The following is a 15,329-nucleotide window of genomic DNA, read 5'->3' on the forward strand; positions in this document are numbered from 1 at the left end:
TGACTCTCGTGGCGGCGGTGATGACCGCGAGCACCGGGGTGTGGATGGAGTCCCCTGAGCACCTGCGAGCATCGTGGAGACTGACAAGCACAGGACCTTTAACTCACAGTCTGAGACCCAGAGGGCTCCCATGGCAGCCCTAAAGGAACCCATTTCTTGTAACTCCAGGGCCATACTGAGGAGATCAAACACGAAATATAATTGTATATGTTGGTGAGTTGCAGCATCAGCTGAATTCACGTCATCACCACATTTCTTTTGTGAAAGTTAGAGTATACACTGGGACAGAGTGGGATCCTGAAACTTCACAATCGTGATTCCCTGAATTGCTCTGCGCTTCAGGCAGGTGGATGAGCTTGCCCTCCTGGCTGAAGTCGCTGGCCTTCCTTTCCTTGAAATCTCGGTGCTAACCTCACCTGGGGCAGTGGCCTTGAAAGGGGATGCGGATTCTCCTAAGACTCCCCACAGCCCTGAGGCACCCACGGCCCAGTCCCATCCCAGCGAGCTGCAGAGGGACAGGTGCACACTGTGATCCAGGGGAAAAGCTCACACACGAACAGAAGAGCACAATTTTGCTCATATATATTGGCAGAATCTTGGGGAACAAGTGTGGGAGTAGGTTTTAAATGAGTCAGAACATAGCACTAAATTGGGCCAAATTCACTGATATGCATGCACCTTCTGTGGTTGCTGGGCTGACTGTATGTGCTGGCTGCTGGCGCTGGGGGCGGCTCCAGGCTTTTTTGGTTGGCTGGCTAATGCTTGGACTCAACAGGAGCCTATGTTTAGTGAGACAGGGACACCAGGACACCCCTGATGTCATGTTGGAGTCGGTTTATCACGTGTGCCCTCTATCCCCGCCAACTCTCACCTGCATTTCACAAGAAGGCCCAGAAGACACTTCCTTCACTCGGGCGTCAAGGAATACGTTCACGAAAGGAGCGCCTGCACCCTGGAGAAGTTCCCTGGCTGCTTTCCTTCGGTGGTCAGACGTGATCACTGAGGGGTGCTGCCACTGAGACGGGCTCCCCGATTTCGGGTGGCTAGTGGGATTCCAGGGCATCAGAGGTCAAGGGCAGCGCTTACCTGCCAAAGACCAGGTGGGCACACGTATTGTTAGAGGCAGTGGTGACGTATCGGCAGTCAGAGTCTGACCACGGCATTCCCAAGAATGAGCTAGATGGGCAGTCTACTAGCGTATTGCTTGTTTTATATAATAGGGAAGGAAAAAAAGGCACGATTTATAGCCAAAAACATGACTGGAGTCTCCACAATGGAACATCCAAGTCTGTCATCCAGTTTCAAGACTTAAGTCAACTCACAAACCCACAGCTCCCTGATCGAAGGGAGGCTGGGTCTCCTTGAGGACAGACCCTCCGTCACTGCGAGTACGTGTCATAAATCATCCTTGAAGCCTTTTCCACATGGACCTGTTGCCTGCACTAGGGTGACTATGCCTTGGAGAAGAGGAAATGCCCAAGCCTTTGGGGAATTACTAGATATCAGCTCTGAACTGATGCTAATTCTCAGAGATCCAGAACACTCCTGTGGTCCACCGGTAGACGGTGGGTGCAGACTGGTCAGATGATAAATGGAGTCTGAAGCTCAAGGCTGACTCATAGTTTTTGCTTGGTGTACTCTGGGGACTTAGGTTCGTGTACTTTTACAATTGCTGTGTCTTCCTGATTTATTGACCCTTGTGTCATCACAAAATGTCTTTGTGTCTAGCAATATTTCTTGTTTTTAAAGTCCCTTTTCCCCTTGAGATTTATGTAGCTACCCTGGCTCTCTTATGGTTACTATTTGCATTATGTGTCTTTTTCTATACTTTTACTTTCAACCTACGTGTATCTTAGAATCTAGGGCATGTCTCCAGTAGACAGCATATAGTTGGGTCTTGCAATTTTATCCAGTCTGACAGTCTCTGCCTTTTAAGTGTGGTGTTTAGTCCACTCACATTTAATGCCTTTATTGATGTGGTTGGGTTTACATATGCTATTTTGCTGTCTGTTTTCTATTTGTTTCACGTTGTTTTGTTCTTTTGTTCTCCTTTGCTTCCTTCTTTTGTGTTAAATAATTTTTAGTGTGCCATTTTAATTTGTATTTTGATTTTTAAAAATATTTTCTAAAGTGATTTTCTAATAGTGCTTCAGGATTACAACATACACCTTAATTTCTCAGCCTATTTCAGAATAATTTAACTGAAATCCAGTAAAACGCAGACATTTTGCTTTACTATATCTCCTTTTCCTCCCCACTTCTTTATCTTTTGTATATTGTCATCTATATTACATCTATTATAAGCTGAAAATGCAGTGTTAAACACTCTTACATCATTTAAAGATGAGAAAAGGTGTTCATGGAGTCAGTTATATTTACCAACATATTCATTATGTCTGGCCTCTCATTTCGCCACTTCTTTCCTGGGAACTCAGGTTATCTTCCAGCGTGACTGACTTTCAGCCTGAAGGACTTCCTTTACTCCAGGCACAGCTGTGTTTATCTGAGAATGTTTATTTTTACCTTCACTTGTGAAAGATAGTTTTACTGGATGTGAAATCCTTTGTTGGCCAGTTATTTTTCCTTTCAGCCGTTTGACTGTGTCATTCTACTGCTTTCTGGCTGCCATAGTTTTTGAGGTATAAGTAGTTTCTTCTCTTGCTGCTTTAAGCATTTTCTCTTTGTCTTTGGTGCCCACCAGTTTGACCGCCGTGTGCCTCGGTGTGGCTCCCTTTGTGTTTATCTTTCTTGGGATTGATTGAGTTCATTGGTCTGTGGATTAATGTTTTTCTTCAAATATGGGAAGTTTTTGGCCATTGTTTTTTCGAATTCATTTCTGCCCTTTTTTCTCCCCTCCGCTTCTGGGACTCCCATCACACGTATGCTGGCATTCTTGATGTTGCCCCAGAGGTCTTTGATGATCTGTTTATTGTCTTCAATCTTTTTCCTCTGTTCTTCAGATTTGAAAATTTCTGTTGAACTGTATTCAAGTTCGCTGGTTCTTCTGTCACTTTTTTTTTTTTTTTTTTTTTGATGGAGTTACTGGGGATTGAACCCAGGACCTCGTGCATGCTAAGCATGCATTCTACCACTAAAATATACCCCCACCCCCACTTCTGTCATTTCTGATCTTCTATTGAGTCCCTCTGGCAGTTTTTTTTTTTTTTTTTTTTTTTACTTTGGTTATTTTCCTTTTCAGCTCTAGGTTTTGATTTGTTTTTTTAAAAATAATTTCTTTTTATTGAGAGTCACTATTTTTCAGATCACTGTTATCAAACCCTCCCCCTTTCCCTTGTTTTATTTTTAAGCCTGGGATGACCCCTGGGTGTGCATAGCTTGGTGTTCAACTTGGTCAAAAGATTGTGCCAGAAGTTGTGCTCAAACACCTTGGTCCTTAGGGAGGTGGGTAAAGCTCAGTGGTAAAGTGCATGCTTGGCATACACAAGGTCCTGGGTTCAACCCCCAGTAACTCCATTAAAAAGAAATCTTAAAAAAAACCACCCCCAAATCCAAACACCTTGGTCCTTTAAGGTTTCCACTCTCTGCTGCTGGATCTGTAATGGGCTGGCTGGAACATTCAAACTTCATGCTGTTTTCAAGTCTGCCCCAGCTCTGACTTTGTGCTGAGCTGTGTTGCATCTCCAGGTGCAGCTGCGGATGTGTGGGTGGCTTGGACCCACTCGGGGTGTTGCTGCACAGGTGAGCGTCCCCCAGTCAACCAGGGGCATGTGGGGAGATAATCAACCCCCCTATAGATTTGTCGACTTCCTCACTCCATCAGGCTGTGAGCTATTCTTTCTTTATTTTTCCTTTCCTTTTCTTTCTCTTTACTCCGATCTTTTCTACAATAAACATGTTTTTACCTTAATAGGAAAAAAAAATTTTTAAGATGGTAATTATAAAAAATTTTTTTTACAAGAGCAGATTAAACCTTACATTTTAAGATCTACTTACACCTTCAGTTTTTGCATCCCAACACGAACCTGACCTCTTTCTCTGTGCAGATGGGCCTGTGTGTGGAGTGTGGAAGCCTGGTGCCCATGAACACTCCCATCTGTGTGGTGTGTGAGGCCCCGCTTGCTCAGCAGCTGCAGCCGCAGGCCAGCCTCCGCTTGAAGGTAATGAAACGCGATTCCGTAAAAGCACGAGGAAGATAGATAGAAATTAACGTTTGAACAGTTAAATGTCTGTCTTCAGCTGTTGGAATCAGCTCACCGTTGATAAGCTAAAAACCGTTGGACAGAATCCACTCTCATTTTTGGAAAGGCACACTGTCCAAGAGTTTAACTTGCCGACAAGATCTAAATGTTAAGGGAGATACATAGAATGTGTTCCCTGAACATAGATTTGGAGAATAAATTGGGCCACAGCTACCGTAGATAATTTCTTACTTTGTCTATTTAAACTTGAGCATTGTAATGAATATTGACCTTTAATCTTGTCCTTAAATTCACTTCATGCTTTTGTTTGCTTTGTTTGATTATGGGTCTCTATTACGTAGAAAAGAAGGAATGCAACTAGTCACATGGATAAAAAGTATCATCGTGAACATTCAAAAAATCTTCTTAAGCAAATGACATCATGCGTTAACTTTTTTTTTGTATGTTTGTTACAGAACATACAAATGTATCTTTTCTTCATTTTTCAATTTCCAGTCCATTTGCTCCTTTTATTTTTAATTTTTTTCCAAGACAGTCAAGTTTTTTTTGTATATATATATTTTTATTAAAGTATAGTCAGTTTCCAATGTTGTGTCAATTTCTGGTGCACAGCACAATGCTTCAGTCATACATGAACATACATATATTTGTTTTCATATTCTTTTTCACCATAAGTTACTACAAGATATCGAATATAGTTTCCTGCACTACACAGCATGAACTTGTTTATCTATTATATATATATCAGCTAGTATTTGCAAATCTCTGGCTCCCACCTTTTCCCCTCCTACCCCTTCTCCCTGCTGCCCGGTAACCACAAGTTTCTTCTCTATGTCTGAGAGTCTGTTTTTGTTTTGCAAATAAGTTTGTTTGTCTTTTTTTTTTCTTTTAGATTCCACATATAAGTGATATATGGTGTTCTTTCTCTTTCTGGCTTATTTCACTTAGAATGACAATCTCCAGGTCCATCTATATTGCTGCAAATGATATTATTTTATTCTTTTTCATGGCTGAGTAGTATCCCATCATGTAAATATACCACAACTTCTTTAGCCAGTCGTCTGTTGATGAACATTTAGGTTGTGTCCATGTCTTGGCTATTGTAAATAGTGCTACTGTGAACACTGGGGTGCATGTATCTTTTTGAATTAAGGTTCCCTCTGGATATGTGCCCAGGAGTGGAATTGCTGGATCAAGACAGTCATGTTTTATTAAGTCAGAGGGTTTAAAAGGTGTGTCATAGGGGTGGAGCAAAAGGAGGAGGGATTAAAATTAATATAAACAAGTAACTCTTGATGTCGCTGGGACCAAGATCACTACTTGAAAGTCCCCCTCCATGCAGAGGGAGAAACGAACACCTACTGAATACAATTAATACAAACAGAGGCAGGAGAGAGGAGATGCTCACACAGGAAAGTATAAATGGGCTGGGGGTGGGGTGGGGGTAACCACCTATCCAGGACCCAAAATCCAGCTGGTGGTGCGATGAGGAAATCATCTCCAAACCTCACAGTTCAGACCCCACGATTCAGCATAAATGCGGGAAGACGTCACTCCCAAGCTCCGCAAGCCAACCGCCAGCCGCGGATGGGCGGCTCGGTGCAGGGAAGTCGGGGCCCGGAGGCGGGTTCCCATCTTCCCGGGCTGGCGCGTGTGAGCGGTGCGCTGTCCTGACAGCCTTCTCCCCCTCTACCTCCTTTTAACTTGACCTCAGGTAAAGGTCACCAGAGGATGGAATAGATCTAATAAAGACAACTTTGGGGGTAAAAAAAAAGCAAGAGTTTTTAGCAATAAGGGAAGTGTGTGGACTTCGCATACATTGGAACTGCAACACCCCTAAACTGGCCTGGTGGATTCCCTGTGGGCAAAATGTATTGAAGTTTATGAGGGAAAAGGCAAGTCCGCTTTTTCTTGCACGTCCCAGCTATGCCTTCACTGTGAAAAGTCCTAAAGTGTCCCAGGTGGTGCAAACCTTCCAAAGTGAGATTTTGAAGAACTGGCTGGGCCAGAGTCAGGTGGATGAAACTTTACTCATCTTTTTGTTGGATGACTATTTTCAATCATAAGAAACTTTCAAAATCGCTGCAGGAAGCCACCAGGCAGGCCTGGAGCCCTGTCTCCAGACTTCTTACATGTGAGGGAGAGAAATCAGCTTCTCTCTTTAAGATTTCCCTTCTTTGAAACTAAATCCCTGTTTTATGTTGATTTGCGTATTTCTATTTGTCATGATAGTGCTTGCATTCTATTTGACGTACGAAGCAAATAAACCTTTCATTTTAAACAAACAAGCAAGCAAACAAACAAAAAAAACAGAAGAAAGAAGAAAAGCCCTGAGTACCCAGGGCTCACCGTTGGAGGGACAAGGCAGAACCTGGGGAAACTGGGTGAACTTGAAGGCTGCCCCACGCGAGGGAGGACTTGTTTAAATATTTAGCATCCTCACTAAGGCAGTCTGATGGTGGTCTTAGTCCCAGATCGTCCCTAGGAACACATACGAATCTGTGACTGTAGCGTTTCTGTGGGTCATGGCCACTGCTCTTTAAGCAAGGGAGCCGTGATGGCATGTGCCAGAAAGCCGCCGCTGGAAGCGCCAGGAAAGCCTGTTGAGCAAGGAGGCTGTGCTTACTGGGCCTGACGCAGTGAGAAAACGGCCACTCTGACCCCTGGTATCTCAGAAGGGAGAAGATAGGGAAGGCTTTCAGTACTGCAGTTGGGTGATTTTAAAGAGAATTGGACAAGAGTGAACCCTGAGGTCAATTATGGACTTTGGGTGATGATGTGTCAGTGTAGGTTCATTGGTTGTAACAAATGTACCATCTGGTGCGGGATGTCGATAGTGGGGCGGGGGGTGTGTGTGTGTAAAGGGAATGTATGGGGACTCCCATACATTTTGCTCAGTTTTGATGTAGACCTAAAACTGCTCTAAAAAATAGTTTATTAATTAAAAAAATTTAAGAGAGTTTTGCAAGGCAGGATTGAAATTGGGCAGAGTTAGTTTAGATTGGGCAAAGTTATGATATGCTAGTTTTAAATTTTTATTTACTTCAATACAGATTTTACATCTTTAAGGTGGTGAGTTTTTGATAGATATATACATGCTGAAATGACTCCTACAGTCAAGCTCATTGACATACCCATCTTTGTATCCTGGAAATGTGCTTAGAGAGTAGACTTCAAGTCTGCCACCACACACACACACACACACACACAGACACAGACACACATGAGCACACAGATGGTTCTGGACTGTGGGTCCCGCAAGCTGAGGGTCTTGAGGTGGGCCACTGGGGTTAATAGGTGAGCAGTTTCACTTGGTTTACACTTTTCTCTTTCCCAGGTGAGTATCTCCTGCAGCAAACAGCTAGACTGTCTTGTTTGATCTCACCATTATTTAATACAGGGCCAGGAAATTTGTTTCGCTTCTCAGTGGGTCAGTGGGTTTCACCACATCAGGAAGATCACTGCCCTAAATCTCACAGAAAAGCTCTGACGATTGCAGGTTATGCGGTGGAGACTGTAAGCAAGTGTGAAGAAAGCTGGAACCAGGGGGTCAGGACCCACTGAGTTCAAGTCCATGGTTCTCTGCCATTTTGGGTGGCGGTCAGTCGGCCTCTGCCCTCTAGGAATTCTCTGGGCTGGGAACTGTGGTTTCCTGGGTTGGCTCAGGTTCCTAGAAGGACCCTGGAGTCGTCTATGTAAGCGGAACTTGAGAAAGACTTGGCAAGACCAGGGACTCCAGTAGCCTCTCTGGTGGCATTGGGACAAAACCCCCAGGAGTTGGCCTTTCTTTTTCTTGATGGCCTCCTTTACCTGTGCCAGATGCAGAACATGCTACGTCAGTTTCAGGACACCTGGGAACACAGGTACTGGAGTAGAAGGGAACATCTGAGTGTCACGGGTCATTGACAATTGAAGGAGATCGTGTCCTGAGAGGGCGGAATAGGCCAGTGACTGAACAGCTGTTAGCAAACCCTGTCAGGCTATTTTAACCACCTTTTCTTTTTCTCTGTTTTTTTCTGGATTGCAACTTAGCCCCAAGTTCCTGACTCGGAAGGTTGCATTTACCACTCATTAATAAGGTGGTCTTTAAACTACAGACCAAACCCAAATTCATATTTAATGTAAAGCCCCACGGGGGAGACCCCAGTCCAAGAACTAGATTGCTTGTAAACGTATACTCTCTTGCTGCTCTTGGGTCTTCCTATTTATTGTTCAAGCCAGGAGATGGAAAACGTACTGATGAGCGTGTTTTCTGCACTGAAAAGAATAATCACACCCATACTCAGCACAAAATACTCAATTTGCCTTCCTGATGCCAGATGAATACTCTCTTTCAGGTTTTTTCATTTTGAGGTTTATTTCTTTTAAAACGTATTCATTTGTCTGATGCTGTTTATGTTGTAATAATTCCTAAACCAACCCAATTTCAGGGTCTGAGTGTTGGCATAGGGCTGGCTGATTGGCTGGAAAGACTGCTTAATGGCTTTTTTGCACAGCAGTTTGCTCAGAGAAACATGTATTTCTTATTCTCTGTTTTACTTCTTCCTTTCCAATTTGAATTCCTTTTCTTTCTTTTTCTTCTCTACTGTGGCTAGAACTTCCAATTCTATGTTGAGTAAAAGTGGCGAGAGTGGGCACCCTTGTCTTGTTCCTGATCCTAGAGGGAGTGCTTTCAGCTTTTCCCCGTTGAGTATGATGTTAGCTGTGGGTTTATCGTGTATGGCCTTTAGTATGTTATTATGTTCCCTCTATACCCACTTTCTGGAGAGTTTTTATCATAAATGGATGTTGACTTTTATTAAAAACTTTTTCTGCATCTACTGAGATGATCATACGGTTTTTATTCTTCAGTTAATGTGGTGTATCACACTGATTGATTTGCAGATACTGAAAAATTCTTGCATCCCTGGGGTAAATCCTAGTTGATCATGCTGTATGATTCTTTTGATGTTTTATTGGATTTGGTTTGCTAATATTTTGCTGAGGATTTTTGCATCTGTGTTCATTTATTCTCTGTTTTCAAGGAGAAAGTGATCTGCCGCACCTGTGGCACAGGGAATCCCGCTCACCTGAGATACTGTGTCACCTGTGAGGGGGCCCTGCCATCAGCACAAGAGGTAGGTTGGCTGCATGTGCCAGTCCTGTATTTTAGTGGCTGATAAATGTTCAGTGTTAATGATAACAAAGAAATATAATCTGCAGAGTGGGGAGGACGTCTGGTGGGGGAAGGTAGTTTTGTTTGTTTGTTTGTTTTGTTTAATGGAGGGACTGGGGATTGAACCCAGGACCTCATACACACTAAGCACGCGCTCTCCCAGTGAGCTATACCCTCCCCCAACTTTGGGGTTTATTGAATACTTTTTAGAATTATATTTTAACTGTCCTATTAGCTTTTTAGCTGTATTTCTTGGCATTATTCTCAAATAGTTGCCCTCATGATTAAAATATACATCTTTAAAATTTCAGTCTAATTCGTTGTTATCACACCACATCAGGTGGAACACAGAAATCTTACAACTGTATAGGCTCGTCCTTCTCCCCCGTCCTTCATGGCCCAGTTACGTACATCATAAACCCTTCGAGAATGTTGTGGTTTCTGTTTTAAACAATTATATAGTTTAAAAGAAATTAAGAGAAAAAAGCAAAAAGCTCAAAACTTTTTTTTGAATTTATACAGACATTTACCATTTCATCATCCTTTTCTGAGGACCCGAGTTTTTCTCTAACATCATTTCCCTCCAGACATAACTCTCTTTATGGTTTCTTATAGTGCAGGTCTACTAGCAGTGAATTCTCTTACTTTTCTTTTGTCTGAATAAGGCTTTATTTTACTTTCGTCCTCAAAGGGCAGTTTTGATGGGTGCGCAGCTCTGGGTTGACAGTTACTTTTCCTTCAGAACTTTACGGATGTTCTACTCTCCGTGGTTTCTGATCAGAAGCTGGATGTTAATCAGATTGATGTTACCACATATGTGATGTGTCATTTTTCTCTTTGCTTTTAAGATTTTTAAAAAAATCTTTGGTTTTCAAAGATTCGGCTATAATGTGCTTCTGTGTGAGCCTCTCTGTGATTACTTTCGTTGGTGTTCACTGAGCATCTTTTAACTGTAAATTTCTGTCTTTAATCAAATTTGGGAATTGTTTAGCCATGATTTAATGATTTTTTGGGGGCACTACTCAGCTTGTGCTGTTCTTCTTGGATTCCATGTTCACATCTCTTGAATTGCTTGATATAATCTAACAGGTTCCTGAGGTTTTTCTACTTCTAAAAGATTTTTCTCTTCTTTACATTGTATAATTTCTACTGATCTATCATCAAGTTCACTTATGTTTTCCTTTATCATCTTGTTTCAGCTGTTAAGTACATCTGGTATATATTTTATTTCAAATATTATATTATTCCATTTTAGAATTTTCATTTGTTTCTCTGTATTGTTTTATTTCTCTGCTGAGGTTGCCCATCTTTTTGTTCATTCTGGGAAGAAGAGATGCTGTAACATTCTGGTTGCTAGTTCCGACTGCAGATTCCTCCTGGAGTTGGGTTCAGTTGACCCTCTTGCCTTTTGAGAGGCGTTCGTCCTAGTGCATTCCAGGTAGTGCGTCTCCCAAACCAGGCACGTTTACTACGACCTGCTAAAGTGACGCAAAGCAAAACAAACAACAGCAAAACCCCAGCACGCATCAGAGAATGGTCACAGAATCCAGGAGCACCACAGTCTAATGTGTGTGATGCCAGGATTCAATGGAAAATTCCTCAACATCCTAAAACTAAAAGCCAAGAGAACCGCATGGTTTAGAGGGGAGGGGAGCGGAAAGCCTGGTCTCTGCTGAGATACTTTGCCTTTGGCTGAGCTGCTTTGAGTGTTCCGTGCGTGTGTCATTCAGGGGTCCATAAGAGATGTGAATACACAGAATTTGGGGATCCCCCTCTCTTACACTGTCTTTCTGGGCATGTCCCATCTCCTCAGTAACCAAATATCCCCTAGCTGCAGTTTTCTGATTGTCCTAGCCAGAAATACTGCCCTTTACGCAACACTTCACTGGCACTGCATGGACCGCCCTTAGCCCCGGGCTAAACACCGTGAAGATGCGCACTGACTTTGTATAACCACCCTCCTCCGTGCGTGGACTTGCTACAAGAGTCCATCTGCTCCTGTTCATTCGCCAGTGCCTTCACGTATCATGAGAAGATGTTATAGGTGTTTCTGTGGACGAGCCGTTTGGTATGGCCTTACTCCATTATTACCAGGAGGAAAATCTGTATGTTTTTAAAAAGGGTTATTTCTGTTACATAACATATGTTTCTGAGGCTAAGGAGCTGACACATTTAGTAAGAAAACGCATCTCTTCCCAAAGCAAATTTGATGTAATTGTAGGATAGTCTTCTTGTTGAAAGAGAGAGAAAAATACTGAGATATTCACATACTCAGTTATCAACTGAATCAATTACTCACTGATTAGTTGATTGACAGGTAACTACTTGAATGACCCCCATGGTGCCAAGGCCACGGGGCTGAGCTAGTGGGGGGAAATGTGAAATGTTAGTCCTTTCCCTTAAAGAAATGAGGATCTGGTGGCAAGTACAGTGAGGAGGGAAGGAACCTTCCCTGTGCTGAGCACCCCCACGTGCCTCACTGCAGTTAACTATCCAAAGTCCCCCCGCAGACATCCCCGCCGTGAGGAAGCTGTTGTAGTGCAGAGGCTGCATGGAGTCGTGGGTAAAAGCCAGGCTTCCGAGTCGGATGGTCTGGGTTCAACCTGGGGTCTCCCCTTCTCAGTGCTTCAGTTTCCCTCCTCTGTAACACAGGATGTGGGGGTCCCGGGGCGGTGCTCAAAACAGCGCCTGCGCCGAGTGGGTGATCAGGACTGTCATCCCCACGGGTTTGATGGGAAAACCTCTTCCTAGGCAACAGTGAGTTAATAGCAAGGAACAAAGATTCTAATCCAGGGCTACCTGACAAAGTCTCGGAAACCCTCATGAAACAGCCCCATCTCCCTCCCCACAAATAACATAATTCTTCTCATGGGTCAGGAGTGGAAAGTAAATTCACATTTCTAGATCGAAACCAGACTCCAAAGGAGAGAGGCTGAACCTCACTTTCTCTGCTAATCCTGTCAGTGAACAGCAGTGGGCATGCTGCCTTTGGTGTTAAAGGTCCTGGGACATCCAGCTGTGTGAGGCACCAGTTTCACTGACTTCCCATGGAGCGCGTGTACTAACTTGTACTAGTTTCTTAACTGGTGAAGCTCGTCATAGTTTTACTCTTTGGGGCAAAAATACCTTATATCCTTGCACTGCTTGGGGGCTTTCTTCTTTCCCAGTTGGGAGGGGGATGGAGAACGTGGGGTTGACCTGCCTGCACATGCGGTGTGTTCACCAGTCCACCTGCCGAGCAGGGGAGCTCCTCCCCCACCCACTCAGGGACGGAGACCATTTCCTGCTCGAAACGTGGTTGCCGGAATCGCCGGGAAGCTTGCTTCTGCGATTAGTGTGAGCCACAGTCGGTGTTTTTAAAACAGCTTCTTTGTGCCTCCTGGCCACCCCAGAGCCAGGCTCCTCCTCTGCCACAGCCTTGCAGAAATCACTTCCTGGGACTGGGTACTAGCACCTATTTATGTAAGAATCTGGAGAGAGAGATAAATTAGTTCTTTTAAATTGAGAAGGTCAAATGTCCATCAACACATGAATGGATAAAGAACATGTTTTTTATATATACATATATATATGTAATATAGTGTATACACACACACACACACACACACACGCACGCACACATGAAATACTACTCAGCCATAAAAAAGGAATGCAATAATGCCATTTGCAACAACATGGATGGACCTAGAGATTGTCATACTAAATGAAGTAAGCCAGACAGAAAAAGACAAACACCATATGATGTCACTCATATGTGGAATCTAAAATACGACACAAACAAACTTATTTACAAAACAGAAACAGACTCACAGATGTAGAAAACAAACTGATGGTTACTTTGGGGGAAAGGGAGGTAGGAATAAGTTGGGAATTCGGGATGAACAGATACACACTACTGTATATAAAATAAACAAGAATCTACCGTACAGCACAGGGAACTACATTCAATAGCTTGTAGTAACCTGTAATGGAAAAGAATATGAAAAAGAATATATATGTAACTGAATCACTATGCTGTACACCAGAAACTAGCACAACGTTATAAATCAACTCTACTTCAATTAAAAAAGAAAAGCCGCCTTGCTTGCTATACAGTCTGTATCTGCAGGATCCACATCAGTGGATTCAACCAACTGTGGACTGAAAATATTCTGGAAATAATAGTTCCAGGAAATTCCAAAAGGTAAAACTTGAATTTGCTGCCCATGGCCAACTATTTACATAGCATTTACAGTGCACTGGGTACTATAAGTGATCTAGAGATGATTTAAAGTATACAGAAGAAGCGGGTGGGAAGGGATAAACTGGGAGTTCCGGATTTGTAGATTCTAACTACTATATATAAAATAGGTAAACAAGAAGTTTCTTCTGTAGAGCACAGGCAACGATATTCAATACAATATCTTGTGATAACCTATGATGGAAAAGAATCTAAAAAAGAGTATCTATCTATCTATCTATCTATCTATCTATCTATCTATCTATCTAACTAAAACTGAATCACTTTGCTGAATTATTGTAAGTCAACTATACTTCAATAAAAAAACTCGAGAAGGTCTCTCATTGTGTTAATTTGCTTTTCTATGAGGTTGTACCTTTTTACTCATTTAATGACTATTTGGTATTTCTTCTTTTACAAATTACCTGCTTACCTTTTTAATAAGACACTTGGAGTTATTTATCTGAATAAGTGTCACATGTAAATAAGCAGAAGGTTTTGTGTGAAGGGTTAGTCTCCCTGCCCATCCTAGTCCCACAGCCCCTTCCCCCAGAAGTCATCCCTGGAAACACTTCCTGAGGTCTTCTTTCGGCCATTTGATGCATTAATAGGTAAACTGGTAGTTTAGTATGAACACTGACCCAGTTCTTTTCACCTGGCAATGCACCTTGTAACTTCCTCATTGTTTTCAGCGGCCTCACGATACCCCGCTGTCTGTACGTACCGCGGTGTGTCTAGGTCATCTCCTAGTGCTGGGCCTTTAGGCTGTTTCCAGTTATTTTTTGTAAAACCACAATCCTGCAGGGCGTGGTCTTGAATATACTTCTTTGTGTATTTGTCCATCTGTCGGATAAATTCCAGAAGGCAGAATTGCAGGGTCAGAGGGTAAAGGCGTGTGTTCTTTTGATGGCCGCAGACTGTATGATATGGGAATCACTTGCACGGGAAAGTTGTGTCTCTAATATTCATGAAAACATAAAAATGTTTTCTGTCCTCCAGCCTGGCGCTCCCGCTGGCTACTCTGTCTGCTCTAACTGTGGGGCCAGCAATCACCCGTCTGCCCGATTCTGTGGCTCCTGCGGGATTTATGTGAAGTCCTTGGCCAGAGTCAGCGTGGAGAGCAGCGCGGCTCCAGCTGCCGGAGAACCCGGCGCCTTCGCCGAGGTGAGGCCTCCGCGGTGGTGAGAACGGGTGCACAGGAAGCGGCTGTGACTCTGGATTCGTGTCCTCTGCCCTGTAAACCAACCCAGGGGAAAAGAGCCACCACATGGGGACCTTCCACAGGGACTTTCGGCTCGGGGTTAAATAACTTCAACCCATTTGGGTTTTAAACACTCGAGTGATTTCTCCAGGATTCAAAGATGTAAATATGCATTATCTACAGTAATCGAGGACTACATTTGCAAGGAAGTAGGTGTAATGTCATTAGGAAGATTTAAAATACGCGGGACAGGTGTACTTCTCATCCCTTCAATTTCTTCTGTCGCTCACCGAGAACGTCCCCCTGCTCCTTTCTATTTTAGGAAACTTACATTGGGTATATGACCATTCTTAGCAACTGGGGATAGTTGAGGAAAATCTCCCAAGGTTATTTTAATTATTTAAAAATTTTTTTTCTTTCCCATTTTTAAAAATTGAAGTATAGTTGATTTTCAGTGTCGTAGTAGTTTCTGGTATACAGCGTAGTGTTTCAGTTATACATATAAATATATATATATATTCTTTTTCATTGTAAGTTACTACAAGCCATTGAATTTAGTTCCCTGTGCTGTACAGTAGGACTCCCAAGATTATT

General features: G+C 43.0%; 1 protein-coding gene across 2 annotated transcripts in view; it reads left to right on the forward strand.

Annotated features, from left to right (window-relative positions):
- Window positions 1-15,329, forward strand: part of DZANK1 (double zinc ribbon and ankyrin repeat domains 1) — a 69,674-nt gene that overhangs the window by 27,571 nt on the left and 26,774 nt on the right. For both annotated transcript variants that reach the window (XM_074347826.1, XM_074347827.1), the window contains exons 9-11: window positions 4,005-4,118; window positions 9,185-9,277; window positions 14,534-14,698. In XM_074347826.1, the coding sequence (XP_074203927.1) occupies window positions 4,005-4,118; window positions 9,185-9,277; window positions 14,534-14,698 (372 nt within the window). The remainder of the gene's footprint in view (window positions 1-4,004; window positions 4,119-9,184; window positions 9,278-14,533; window positions 14,699-15,329) is intronic.

The sequence above is a fragment of the Camelus bactrianus genome, chromosome 19 (genome assembly GCF_048773025.1).
Source record: "Camelus bactrianus isolate YW-2024 breed Bactrian camel chromosome 19, ASM4877302v1, whole genome shotgun sequence".
NCBI lineage: Eukaryota > Metazoa > Chordata > Mammalia > Artiodactyla > Camelidae > Camelus > Camelus bactrianus.